Source organism: Periplaneta americana, chromosome 9 (genome assembly GCF_040183065.1).
Source record: "Periplaneta americana isolate PAMFEO1 chromosome 9, P.americana_PAMFEO1_priV1, whole genome shotgun sequence".
NCBI lineage: Eukaryota > Metazoa > Arthropoda > Insecta > Blattodea > Blattidae > Periplaneta > Periplaneta americana.
Window position 1 is genome coordinate 139,494,977 of NC_091125.1, and position 14,734 is coordinate 139,509,710.

General features: G+C 35.6%; 1 protein-coding gene across 32 annotated transcripts in view; it reads right to left on the reverse strand.

Annotated features, from left to right (window-relative positions):
• trol (terribly reduced optic lobes) overlaps positions 1-14,734 on the reverse strand; it is a 1,501,851-nt gene that overhangs the window by 283,310 nt on the left and 1,203,807 nt on the right. For 23 of the 32 annotated variants that reach the window (XM_069835989.1, XM_069835996.1, XM_069835998.1 and 20 more), the window contains 2 exons: positions 9,665-9,775; positions 7,456-7,584 (listed from right to left, as the gene is read on the reverse strand). The exons of 2 other annotated variants lie outside the window; for them this stretch is intronic. In XM_069835989.1, coding sequence (XP_069692090.1) covers positions 7,456-7,584; positions 9,665-9,775 — 240 coding nt within the window. The remainder of the gene's footprint in view (positions 1-7,455; positions 7,585-9,664; positions 9,776-14,734) is intronic. 7 more of the 32 variants (XM_069836007.1, XM_069836002.1, XM_069836008.1 and 4 more) reach the window with 1 other exon arrangement.

Genomic DNA, 14,734 nt, shown 5'->3' on the forward strand with positions numbered 1-14,734 from the left:
ACACAAGCAACAGGACGGACAACACACTGAGTGGACTGATTAGCTCTTACTGACTTGTTAAAATCTGAGAACATTTGTATAGTGCAGCTCCAGTTCCCGGAAACCCAAAATCAGAAGTAACTAATTTCCTTATTCCAGTATCTTGCAAGTGTTTTAGTCCCTACTAGGTATTGGCTTCAGAATGGAATTCAAATCAGAATGGAATTCATGAAAGGCAAAAGAACGGAATTGGAGTCGTTTTCTTATTACATTCCAGTTTCCCCGATCATCACAAAGTTTGTTATCGTAATTCATAGTCATTCTTCTCACCAGCGCAATAGTAACCGGAAACTATTGCACCAAACGATCTTCTTTGGAGTACCAGTTCCATGGGAGCCAAACTCGGGCAAGCAAATCCTGAGTGAATACTGGTAGGCCTATCTGAGTACTGTATATGCGGAAATATCATACAATCAACAATTATTACAAACGATACATGAAATTTAGTTCCAAAATATCAATACAAAGTTATGTTATCTCTACTGTACAAGCCACAATGAGAAATAAATATGTACGATCAGATATCCTAGGCACTAGAAAAAATGAATAGTAAGAATATTGATTTGGCTACTAAGTGCCCAACATTTTGATAATCTATCAAAATTACTCTAGGCACTAGAAAAAGTTGAGTAGTAAGAATATTGATTTGGCTACTATGTGCCCAACATTTTGATAATCTATAAAAATTACCCTACGCACTAGAAAAAGTTGAGCAATAAGAATATTGATTTGGCTACTAAATGCCCAACATTTTGATGACCTATGAAAATTACTCTCGGCGTTAGAAAAAGTTGAGTAGTAAGAATATTGATTTGGCTACTAAATGCTCAACATTTTGATGACATATGAAAATTACCCTGGGCACTAGAAAAAAAATTGAGTAGAAAGAATATTGATTTGGCTACTAAATGCTCAACATTTTGATGACCTATGAAAATTACCCTAGGCACTAGAAAAAGTAAGTAGGCCTAGTAAGAATATTGATTTGGCTACTAAATTCCCAACATTTGATAACCTATGAAAATTATCCTAGGCACTATAAAATGCTGAGTAGTAAGAATTTTGATTTGGCTACTAAGTGCACAACATTTTGATGACCTACAAACGTTACCCTAGGCACTATAAAAGTTGAGTAGTAAGAATATTGATTTGGCTACTAAATTTCCAACATTTGATAACCAATGAAAATTATCCTAGGCACTAGAAAATGCTGAGTTGTAAGAATTTTGATTTGGCTACTAAGTGCACAACATTTTGATGACCTACAAACGTTATCCTAGGCACTAGAAAAGTTGAGTGGTAAGAATATTGATTTAGCTATTAAGAGCCATACATTTTGATGACATATAAAATTACCCTAGGCACTAGATAAAGTTGAGTAGTAAGAATATTGATTTGGCTACTAAGTGCCCAACATTTCGATGTCCTACAAACGTTAACCTGGCACTAGAAAAACTTGAGTAGTAAGAATATTGATTTGGCTACTAAGTGCCCAACATTTCGATGTCCTACAAACGTTAACCTGGCACTAGAAAAACTTGAGTAGTAAGAATATTGATTTGGCTACTAAATGCTCAACATTTTGATGACCTATAAAATTACCATAGGCACTAGAAAAAGTTGAGCAGTAAGAATATTGATTTGACTACTAAGTGCCCAACATTTTGATGACCTATAAAATTAGCATATGCACTAGAAAAGTTGAGTAATAAGAATATTGATTTGGCTACTAAGTGCCCAACATTTTGATGACCTACAAACGTTACCCTAGGCACTAGAAATGTTGAGTAGTAAGAATATTGATTTAGCTACTAAGTACCCAACATTTTGATGACCTACAAACGTTACCCTAGGCACTAGAAAATTGAGTAGTAAGAATATTGATTTGTCTACGAAGTGCCCAACATTTTTACATGGAGTTCAAAATAATAAAAAGAAACAATGTTCGACTAACATTAAATTTGAGATAAACTTAAATATATTTGAATCGGTGTATATTTAAAAAAAGTAACCAGTCGCTCGGTTATTGAGGAAAAAACCGACAAGCAAAAGTAATCGGTTAACAGTATGAAAAGAACTGGTTATGAAATAACCGGTTCTTTTTGCCTATCCCTATAAGAAACTTTTAAAGATGACATCTTCATACCACAAAAAATTGTGTACATATTACGTGGTTCACAAACTGGTAGCAGCACTATACAACAAAGGACACTGTCGTCACAGCACAAAGTGAAATCTCACGATTAGACACAGGAGAATAAATTGGACGGACACGACTAGCTACAACAGTAGAGCAGTTGATAAAGTCATTTCAGATTCACATAGCCCCTCACCAAGGCAATACGATTCACTAAAACTGCTATCATCTCCAGGTTTAACCAGTAAAATCAAACGTTCATGTACTAGGCCTACCTGATCATCAGATTTATTATGAAACATATAGGAAATGGCCCTGAATTCAGAATGCTTCAATAAGCTCGTAGCAGCAGTGTTGCCACGACTTACGAAAATCAGGAGAAAATCATAGATATTGACAGTGTTTCGAATTAAATGTATTAATCAGGAGTTTTTCGTATATTCACAAACGATTTTCGATAGAACAAGATTTATTTTAAAGGTGATATTAAATACAGTATTGCATTAGCTGCAACTGTAATATACAAAAAATTATCCCTTTTCTTGCTTTTGCATAACTACCCTTTAAACTGTTCATCATTTTCCCACTCTGATTTATAATATTCTGGGAGTATTTACTTTTCTTTCTTGCTGGGATACTTTCACTCATTTTAAAAGATCACTGTGTAAGATATGTAACACAATTACCTACACTTCACTCTCTCACTGTTTCACGTGCACACAATCAGAAACAAACTTTACTACTGAATAAGTTTCGGTTTTCCTCTGTTCCCCGGGTCTTCAAAACAATAATGAAATAACTTATATCACATGCTTATGTTACATGAAGATTATATAGGCTACCTGAGTGTGTGTGTTTGGAGGAGGGTGTGCATCCTTTCGTAAGGTTTCAAACATTCATTCTCTAATATCATTTTGTAATTATGTTTAGACTATCGAGTGGATTGGAAGGGACAAAACTCTGAGTCAAGTGTATAAAACATGGTCTTTAACTGCAGTGTGCTGTGTGGTGATATAATCTGCCGCTGGACTCCAACCGAGAAGCGACACCTTGCTTCTTGTAAGCATCATTGTGGTGACGTTAACGAGTTAGGAGCAGGGAGACAAATGAAAACATTGTTTGACTTAAATTACATAAGTTAGGTCAGATGCAACAGTGTTCATGAGTAAGATAGTTATATATATATATATATATATATATATATATAATAAAAGTAATATAATACAGTTATATGAACACTTTTTAATGATTGAGTAAAATTAATAAAATCGGTTAAAAACCATACATGTTTCGGAGGAATGCTCCTCCATCTTCAGTGGTAGTACCACTGAAGAGTCTTCCTTAAGCTACGTTACGCGGTCGAACATCTGTACCAGCGTCGTGATACTACCACTGAAGATAGAGGAGCATTCTTCCGAAACATGTATGGTTGATTTTATTAATTTTACTCAATCATTAAAAAGTGTTCATATAACTGTATTATATTACTTTTATTATATCTATGGTGTTTGGGTAAAGGGAGATAAGTCATAAAAATGAGTTCGGAGATAAACGAATATTAAACTTGGAACCCTTATTACAAATAATTTTCTACACAAATAAAACACATCAACTGCTAGTATTCTTTGATTTTTGCACACCCACTTGTATAATTTAACTTGTGTGTTCGTCTGGGGAACAAAATTCCACGTGGACAAAAAAATGACTTATACCCCTTTACCCGAACACCACAGATATATAACTATTGTTTTATTTGTGTATAAGATGCAAAAATAAGACATGGTGACATAATTATATGTGTACTAAACTAATTAACTGAAAATCCGGGCGTAGAACTAGGTGACTGCAGCTTGCCAAAAAGGCAGGAGAAATTCGGACATTTCACAAAAAAAATCAGAGCAGTAGATTCAATGGAAAAACAGGAAATCTCCTGCTAAATCAGTAGCTATGGCAACACTGGTAGCAGTTCATTAAAGAAAATTAAAGATTATCAACTTAATCAGGGGTGTATTTTAGGCCTGGCGGGCTCTGGGGGCGACAAGACACTATTTTTCAAGACCGAGCGGCGACAGGAAAGTTTTCTGATTTTCATATTATCGCCAAATTTTGTATTTATAAAAAATCAAGTTTTATTCATATTTAAACAATAAAGTGAAGTCTATTCCGTCGACTTAACAACTTCTTTATCTGGACTCGAACCAGGGTTGAAGTCACAGTCGCATTTGTCGCATTTTGCTACTCGACTTCTAAAAATGCAACAAACTTTGAATGTAAATGTGCAAAAATGCGACAACCACATTGGACTTCAGAAACGAAGATGATAATGGAGAAAATGAAATCAGAGATGTGTTTTAACTAATCTGAATTTAAATGAAATGCTAATGGCATGGGCATGTTCAAAAAGGTATTAAGCAATAGATGTTCAGGAATGGATTTCAAAGAGTTGGTGTAATTCACATAAGTTAAGTGAACAATTTCTTCTAATTGATTTATATAATTCCACCGCATACTGTAAATTGTAAGAGAGGATTTAATTGCATGAATCTTGTAAAAAGTGGAATTAGAAACCGTCTTTCAAGTGGGTATGAGTTAGCACTCTGCTAACAATAAATCTTGAAGGGCTTACTAGTAAAGAACTTCAATGTTTAGAGTGCCCATAAAATAACGTATTTTAATATGGTGTAAATTCAGCAGTAATCGATACTTACATAAATATATCTAGAGTGTGATAAGATGGATTGGAAGTAATAAAACTCCAAGAAACAAATTACATAACTTTTTGTTTCTATATACTTCATTAATTTTATCTTTCTGCACAATATACTGACGAGCTTTTGGCAATTTGCACAAATATAATTTTTCATTTTGCATTTTTGCGGCAATTATTTATTTTTTAGCTTAAACCCTGACTCGAACCCATGTATTTTTTCTGATATTCCATAAGAATTCCTTTGGAGATGATGATGAAGATGATGATGATCACTGCTGGTACTACCGAAATCCCAGAGCCAGGGCACATTTTTTTTAGAAGTACACCACTGAACGTACGGTAATATAGGCCTGCTGATTTTGTATTTTAAATGCTTACGAATTTAAGCATAAAGTGTTATGGTACAAATGAAATTAATAGGTTAACACGGGAAATTTAACAAACAGCTTTTAATTATGTATTCGCATATGACTAGCTAATTTTTACATCAAAAATCGATAGGCTTCGCCAAGTTACGGTGCAGTGATTAAGAAAAATACCGTACCTATACTTTCAAATATATCAGTTGATACTTCTCTAACACTGTAACGAAAATAATCGATAAAATATATATAAAACGAAAATGGCACGCAAATGTTCCGAAAATATAATTCAAGAATGTCACTGCAATGCTTTTTAACTTTGCATGTACTGCAGTCTGGCTGTGATAAATCTTTTTTATCCCACTCTAAAATCCTATAAAAATCACAGTTACAGTTCTATATAAAGTTTACTTTTAAACATATTATAATATGTTCATCCATTGAGAAAGGGTTATGAAAAATCTGAAGACTTTTCATTTTAATTTTTAAAGTTGTGTGAACGCTGATCAATTCCTATAATAATCAAATTAGCAGAACAAAGAATAAAATTCCTTTATAAAGAACGCTTCTTGTAGTATCATGTGAACAGGTACTAACTTGACAAAAATTTTAACGCTGGAGACAAGTATTTATACATGATGAACCGTAAGTAATGTCGTTAATTTCAGGAGGTTATTCTTTGAGATATTTCGAACAAAAAAGTTTAATACAATTTTGCTCGTTTTTATTTCCTTTTCGAGATAAAAATTATTGGTATGTAATTATTTTCTTCTGTGCCAAATTGAACGTTGGTCAGTATGACAGACATCACCGAGGATCAGTGGCAGGATTGGTTTGTTCTGGTTTTTGGTAGTCATGGTATAATATGCAAGGCGAACCAAAACCCTGAACAAACCAAACCTAACCTGTCACTGCTCCTCGATGATGTCCGCCAACGTTAAATTAAATTTGGCACAATTAAATAATTACCAAATTATTTTTATGAAACACTTCATACAGTGCTTTGGGAAAGCCATTGATTTAATTCCCAATATGCTCGGTCAGTTTAAGAGGGCAGTGTATTATGATGATAAATGACTGAAAGAATTTTAGTTTGGTCTTTTAAATGTACAGAAAATTTAATGTGAACAGATGTAACTTTTCTTCTGCAAAGGAATTTTACAATGTTACATTTGTTCTAATCAAATTTCTGCATATTTAAAGTACAAAATTAAAATTCTTTCAATAATTATCGTAATACACTGTTCTCTTAAATTGGCTGAGCATATTGGGAATTAAATGAATAGCTTTCCCAAAACACGCTATGTAATGTTTCTTATGAAACTATTTTCATCTCGAAAAGAAAGCAAAAAAATGAGCACAATTAATAAAATTGTATTTAACTTTTCTGTTCGAAATATCTCAAAGAATAACCTTCTGAAATTAATTACATTACTTACGGTTTAGCTTGTATGCAAGTGAAATTTTCTGGCACCGAAAGAAGTTATATTTTGATTTTGTAGTATCTACTTCTCTGTCATAATGTTATAGGCATCCACATGGAAAACTCAGTGCGCAGATACCAGAAGGCGTGACTGTCTCGCGCAGATGACGTATGTTCCCGTTCCCAACATGCTGCCACGCCTACTGCAGGGGAGTAAGAGGGGTATAGCATGCGCGCCGCGAGGAATCCGAGCTGAGTTTTGCTTGTAGGATACCTATAACGTTCATCATCATCATCATCATCATCATCATCATCATCATCATCATCATCATCATCATCATCATCATCATCATCATCACAGACGTTATCATCCCGACCACCACCATCGTCGACGTCTTCTTTATCATAATTATCATCACTGTCACGATCACCACCTTTATCATTACCACATTATTGTTTTTGTGAAAAATAAATAAAACTCTCAACAGATCAGTACGCTGCAGTACTCATTATAAAAATCCGGAGACGATAATTTATCTTCTTTTCATTCTGTGCAAAAAATAACACAGAAGGCCGTTGTAATGAAAATGAAGACATTAACATATTAAATAAAGTATAATGTAACACTTTCGCTTGTTATGAGGTTCATGAACTTGACATTACTGGTACACAATAAAATTATCATTTCTTCAAAGTGAATCTGAAATGAATTCTTTAAGAAATCTACACTACAACAGATAATGGTTATGCCCGAACATATTTGTTGGGATTTTATATAACTTACGACAGTGCTTTTCATCTGAATCGTCGTTTGGACAATCAATTTGATTATTGCAGCGTAGCGTGATGTCAATGCAAGATCCGTCCCGGCATATAAACTGCCTGTCTGTACAGTTCACAGTGTGTCTACCCGCTGAATGAGTTACAAACACATTAGTCACAACAATATCACTTGCTGCAGCAGCGAAACATGCCTCAAATGGCGGAGATTGTGTGTGTCCCACATTACATCAAAGCTTACTTATCGGTGTAAAAAATAATCGAAATTTCAATTAATAAGGAATGTTAGATACAGAGAGAGTACAACAGCGAAAATAGTGAAATAGAGACTAGTGTGAGATGGAAATAATTTACCACACACTGTATCAGTCTTTAGAGAAAGGTCTGCGTATTGTTGTGGATAATAAAATTAATGTCATATGACACTGTTGAATGATTCTTCTGGACAGTAAAGAGAGAATGAAACTGAGAGAGAGAGAGAGAGAGAGAGAGAGAGAGACTATCACAATATTATGCAGAATGAATACTACTGCGATTTTATGTTGGCGCGTATGTATGCGTGTGTGTGTGTGACGTGGTGTGTCCTATCGTGTGACGTGTTGTGTGTGTTTGTGTGTGATGTGTTGCGTGTCTGACGTGTGTCTTATCGTGTGACTGTGTGTGTGCGAAAAAAGTATGAGAGTGAAGAGAAGCAGATGAAGAGTGGCATTAGGGGAGTGTCGGGTAGTATCGGACAGCGGGTAATATCGGACAGTGAGTTTCTTTCATCTACCACACGATGACAGTACCTAATTGACATGGTTACGTTTCTGTGATGTCGCATAGAGAAACGTAACCATGTCATTCAGGTACTGCCATATGGTGGTAGATGAAAGAAACGCACTGTCCGATATTACCCGATGTCCGATACTACCCGACTCTCCCTTAAGTAAAAGAGGAATGAGAAGAAATAAAAATCAACAATGATTAAAATATTAGCGAAGCTAAATCTCACGTAGGGTAACCTTGCCTATTTCCGTGAAACCCCTAATCACGTGATACTTATTAAAAACTGAATGTCAGTCAAAGCTTTGCCGTTCGACTATAGCGCCAGACATCTTTCTCGAAAGATTGCATCTTTCGCCTATTTTTGAGACATTGGTGAACTTCCTAGCAAGATATCCAATCCCTTGACATTCAGTGAAAAAAAAATGTATCACGGAATTAGGAGTATCACGGAATTAGATAACTTTACCCTATTGAGGACCTTTCGCAAATAAGACGAAAAAATTGACAGGTGCATAGCTTTACATAGAAAACTACATGCGGATGATGCAAGAAATGAAACAAGGGTAATAAAAGATTACGGGAAGACAAGGAGAACAAGGGTAAGGCAACAAAAACAAGGTAAAGACAAGCAGAATGGGAAAACAAGGAGAACAAGGTAAAATATAAAAAACATGGGGAACACAAGGAAAACATGGAGGTAAAGAAAACATGGGGAACACAAGGAAAACATGGAGGTAAATGAGAAATCAAGGAGAACAAGGGGAAAAGTAGGAAAACGTGGGGAACACGAGGAGAACAAGGCAAAAATAAGAACAGGTCGAACACAAAGAGAACAGGGCGAAGAAAAGTGGAACAAGGGGAACAGAAGAAGAATAGGGCGAAGACGAGGGGAACAAGGGGAAGAAGGGGAACAGAGCGAAGAGAAGGTAAAGAGCGTGGAGGTGAAGCATTTGGTATTCTAATTGAATTACACTCGTAGGACGATATGTTTCAAGAATCGTTAAGAGAATTTAAACAAGATATTATTGTATAGCAAGAAGAAGACATGAATATGTACACTTGCTCACTTAAGCAATTCTTGATGTAATGTGTGTAACGCAATCTCCAAACAAATACATACAATTGACAAATTTAAAAGAAATATTAAAAATAATAATGGTAAAAACAACGTGCAAACAAAACCAAAAATATCCCCTAATTCTTTCGTGCAAAATCAAAATGCAGTGAAATAATAAAGTTGCAAACAGTAAAAACATTTCCAATTTGATGGAAATACGAATAAAATGTAAAAAGTTAACAATAAAATTTCGTAACTTATTTTCTTTTGTTTATATTACAAAAATCAAAACGAATCATCTTATGAGATCTTATCCTGAAACCTATCACAAACATTAATGACTGCATAAAAATGAGCGAATCTAAGTTTCCAGGCTGCTTATACTCACGGCAATGTCTCTCGTCCGAGTTGTCCCTTGGACAGTCTTGCCGTCCGTTACATCTGAGTTTCCTATCGATGCAGGGTCCGTAATCACACTGCCATTCATCTTGCTGGCATGCTGCACAGAACAGAAAGGCGTAACAGTTAATTGACAGCATACAGCAAGTTGCAAAAAAAGTTAACAAAGTGTTCACAATATGCAGACTCGACAGCAAGCAACATCATCTGCTGGAAATCATCTGAAATGGTTTGTTGAACTCTTACGGGTCCAAATATAGTATAACAGATCATGTACTGCCCCGCCATACATAACTAGGAAAGCTGCCTTGCCACAGAAGAAGTCATCTCTACCATCTCATTTATTTGGTCATGACCAACTGCTGCTGGTCTCTCATTAAAAATACAGGGGTGACCAGACAATTGAAGAGTCCACTGCAAGAATGATGGATGTCAATTTCTTGTCGAAAATGAACCAAGACTGTCAATGCACAGCTTAAGACATATTGAATGTGTTATATGGCATTAACACTGACAGTCATTGTCCAGTAATGATCGGAAAATCACAGTTAAGCTTTGAGCGCTAAGCATTTCAAACTTTCAATTGCCTCTCCTGAAAAATGTATTCCAAATGACATCCATCATTCTTGCAGTGGACTCTTCAATTGTAAATAAGATAAAAGTGCAATGTCAGGCAAAAAGCTGTAATCTTCGGTGCTCAAATGGTTCCTAATGCTTATCACTGGGTCGAAGGTTGAAGGATTTGGAAGAGAGATGAAAATTCGCAGCGTTGTTTATTTCTGAAGGCAACTGAAGATGAATGATTAGTTTTCTGTAATGGACTGATAGCAGCGCCATTACTGGAGAGAATAAATAATATAAATTATACATTCTGGCGTCTTCTCAGCCCACTCGAGTTATGTGCATAAAAAGGAAAAAAAATGAGACGCTGTCGGGTGAAGTTCCTGGGTAGCTCAGTCGGTAGAGCGTTGGTGCCCTAAGCCAAAGGTCCCGGGATAGATACTCGGCACCGGAACAATTTTTCCCTTGAATTTATTCAAGTCAGCTTCACAGGGACCTTTACCTGAAAGCTAGATTTGCATAATATATGCGTAACTATAGGTACGTTATCAGAAAACCACAATTTCAAGTCACACAGAGTCCGTGTGCACTCGATGTGGGTTTCTGGCGTCTTGTCAGCCCACTCGAGAAGTGTGGATGAAAATGGAAAATTTGAGAGGGTATCGGGTGAAGTTCCTGGGTAGCTCAGTCGGTAGAGCGTTGGTATGCTAAGCCGAAGGTCCCTGAATCGATACCCGACCCCGGAACAATTTCTCCCTTGAATTTATTCAAGTCTGCTTCACAGGGAGCTTTACCTGAAAGCTAGATTTGCATAATAGAACTTATGTTTGCTTCTTTTTTAATTATCTTGTATTAATCGTGGTGTCCAACCCCTCTTCTTCATGTCTATCACAATTTAAATTAATTTTCATCGAATTAGATTAGTAGTCAATGCAACTAACTGTAAATATTAGACTAAATATTAGCACTCATTGTTAAATTATTAATGTTTCATTTGAGCTTTATATAGACATGCAATAAAACAACATAAAATTCAATGAAAATGTTACATAAATGTTAAAAATAAGGCAAAGATCGGTAATATTGTGATACTAATAGACTAATATTATGATAGTACTTTTGAGAATTTTTCACAATTTTACTGAGCGAGAGAAGGACCGGTTTTGTGCAGAAACTTGTCCACGAACATTCCCTTAATACGTTGACGCAAAAAAAAAAAAAACTATCTTCCTCTCGCTCAGTAAAATTGTAAAAAATTGTCAAAAATAACTATCATAATATTACTAGTATCACAATATTACCAACCTTTACCCTATATATTTATAGACAATGATGTGGAGTTCTGAAGCAATACCTAAAGTTAAAGAAAAGTTTCGGATTAAATAAAGCAATAATTAATTAGCACCAGAGACGTCATTTAGCGGGGGAGGGGGGAGAGTAGGGCAATTGCGAAGGAACGTGACAACGTACCTTGAATATTAAAATATTTCGCTTTTATTTATTGAGGCTAATTCAGGAAATTGTTTGTAATGGCATAATATGAAGGGTTCAGAGCCATAGTGGGCCATCGCCACTTATTAAAAACGGAGAAAGCAAGGATTAAAGTTAAGTGAATACCATAGTTTAATGAAGATTGACATATCATTTAGATTTAATGTGTATACTTTATACTACTTGCTATATATTTCCATTGAATTATGGTAATAACTTCATGTTGTTTTCTACGATTTTAGTAAATGGCGCTTGACCCACCCTTCGTATGATCCGGCAATGTCTTGTCCCATTAGGAATACACCACAAAATCTGGTCTTTGAATACACTGTTTAATTAAGCTTTAATATTTTCAGCGTATACAATAAATTTATGAAGACTATAGTCATAATTTTTGGAGTAGTAAATTCGTGAAATTATTACTTCCCTGCTTAATGATATTAGGGTATGTGTTTAGCTAAAGAGTGTCATAAGGTTTGCATTTTCCTGTTATCTTAATAACCGAAAATTCTGGAGACAGGTTCATTTTATATCATGGAGTGCAGTTTCATAGAAAGAACTTTGCCGACAGACCTTCTACTGCCCCCTACTAATTGGTTGTCATAAATAAATGTCTTCCTTACTGTGACGGAAATCTTGTATTCGACTTTTAGTAACCAATCATAACCCTAGTTTAGAAAAATTGACAGGCTCCCTTCATATCCACGTGGAGGGAGAGTTGTCACATCTTTTCCTAATTCCAAAAATCCCGTCAGTTAGCACGAGAATATCAAATGTGTGGCAAATGTGTGCTTGGAAAAGGAAGAACGGGGTGGGATGGTCAGAGGTGTTTGTGTAGGAAGTCGTAAATCTGTTAAGTGGGCGTTCAAAGGAGCTGCACACTACGGTAGTAAATAAAGTGTAATGTAGTAAAAAGACAGGCACAAGTGCAATAAAACATGCACTTACCAGTAGATGTTATAGGTAATGTTTGTGCAGTAATTTCTAAATTCGTAAAATTAACATTTTGTTACATGAGTCAGCCGTGGCAAACTAAACATTTAGGCTCCGCCTGCAATAGAATTTGGGAAAATGAAATGAAATAAAACTCGAAAAGATACAACGTTGAAGTTTTATAAGATTATGGCTGTACCATATTAATGTTTGGAAGTGAGTCGTGGATATTATAAGAAAGAGATAGAAGCAAGATTCAGTCAGCTGAAATGAGATTTTTACGTAGGATAAAAGGCTGTACAAAGATGGAACGGGTACAAAATGAAATTATACGAGAAGAATTAAATATATACAGTATAAATTAAAAAATAGAAGAGTATAAGGATAATTGGAGAGACCATTGGGGTCGTATGAATAATGAAAGAATCTCAGTTCTTGTAAATAATTACCAGCCTGAAGGAAGACGAGATATAGGGCGCCCAAGGAAAAGATGGTCCTAACACTGTCAAGACGGAACAGTAAGATGCCTAACTTGTGCAAGGTTGATGATGATGATGATGATGATGAAATCAGAAATTTTAGACACACTAATTTTTACAATTTAGCTGCATATCCAATCAAAAAACCAAATTTCATATCTCAAAGCGACAATACCATTCGGTTTAAAATTGTTAATGGCCAAGTTGACCCTAGCAGTCAAGTATATCTCAGTTTACTCTATGAAAAATAGTTCATTTTAGAGGAAACCAGGAGAGAGTATGCCATATGATATACTTTATAAGGTGGTGCCTAAAATATCTTGCCCCTCCACAAGAAAAAATTTAAATGATTCTCCTGATTAGTAGACTACATTAGTTTGGAAGTGATCTAAAAATAAGTTTCAATATTTTCAATATTTATGTGACGTGTGGGGTGCAAAGGCTGGGCACGGGTTAACGTTGAGTAAGAAATAGTCCACAGAACCTCCCCTGCACCCTAATGGGGACTCATATTCAAGGGTTATCTAGTACCTACTACTTGAACAAAGAATTATAGTTGAACTATTGCGAGTTTAGGTTGGCCTAGAAAACATCAATCTAATCTAATCCTTAATATCAAAAGGTTAGATGTAATTAAGCAAGCTAACACAACAGATTTGGCCGAGACGTAGATGGGATGATAATATTAAAATGGATTTGAGGGAGATAGGATATGATGATAGAGACTGGATTAATCTTGCACAGGATAGGGACCGATGGCGAGCTTATGTGAGGGCGGCAATGAACCTCCAGGTTCCTTAAAAGTCATTTGCAAGTAAGTAACACAAACAGTTTCTCAATCCAACCTTTAGATGGTTTTCTACTCCCGGATTCATGACGTCAAACAGTTGGTATCTATAGGCATATTTATACACTCGCGGAAATTAACACGCTCGACTGACGACTCGCGTGTCAAACCTTTCGCTCGTGGATAAAATACGTCTTTTTCATTTTAGTAGGTTATTTTGCAACGCTTTATCAACATCTTAGGTTATTTATCGTCTGACTGACAAGTAAACCTTCAGGTGGGGTAAAAAAACAAAGACTTGCCTTTATTACCATTCGATTAAGCATTAAAACCAATGCAAAATACGTAAATTTTACAACTCGAACGCAGTGAACACCAGAGATCGCGACCAATGAAGATCAAGTTGACATGGGCTACTTAGATTGCAAACAACTATACCACGCAGCAATGCTAGACGCGAGAGCGAAGACAGTGCTGCTATAAACGCTCTGTCAGCTAGTTTGTACCTTGCAGTTTATTGTGTAATGTTATGTGCAGTGAGCTGAAGAAGATGAACCCAGTGAATATAGTGATTAAAATTCTGGATAAACTAAAAGAAGAGGGTTATAAGGAGACAGACTGTGAAATGTCGCGGAAGGAACTTGAAGTTGTTGATGATGTATATGACTTATTAAAGAGTTATGAATCGGAAGCAGTTGAAGAAAGTCATACTCTGGACATTGATGAAAATGAACCACGAAATGATGTTAATGACATGCCTCATGTACGAGAATGGGAGACTGAAAAAACAAATACTGCATCAGAAGAG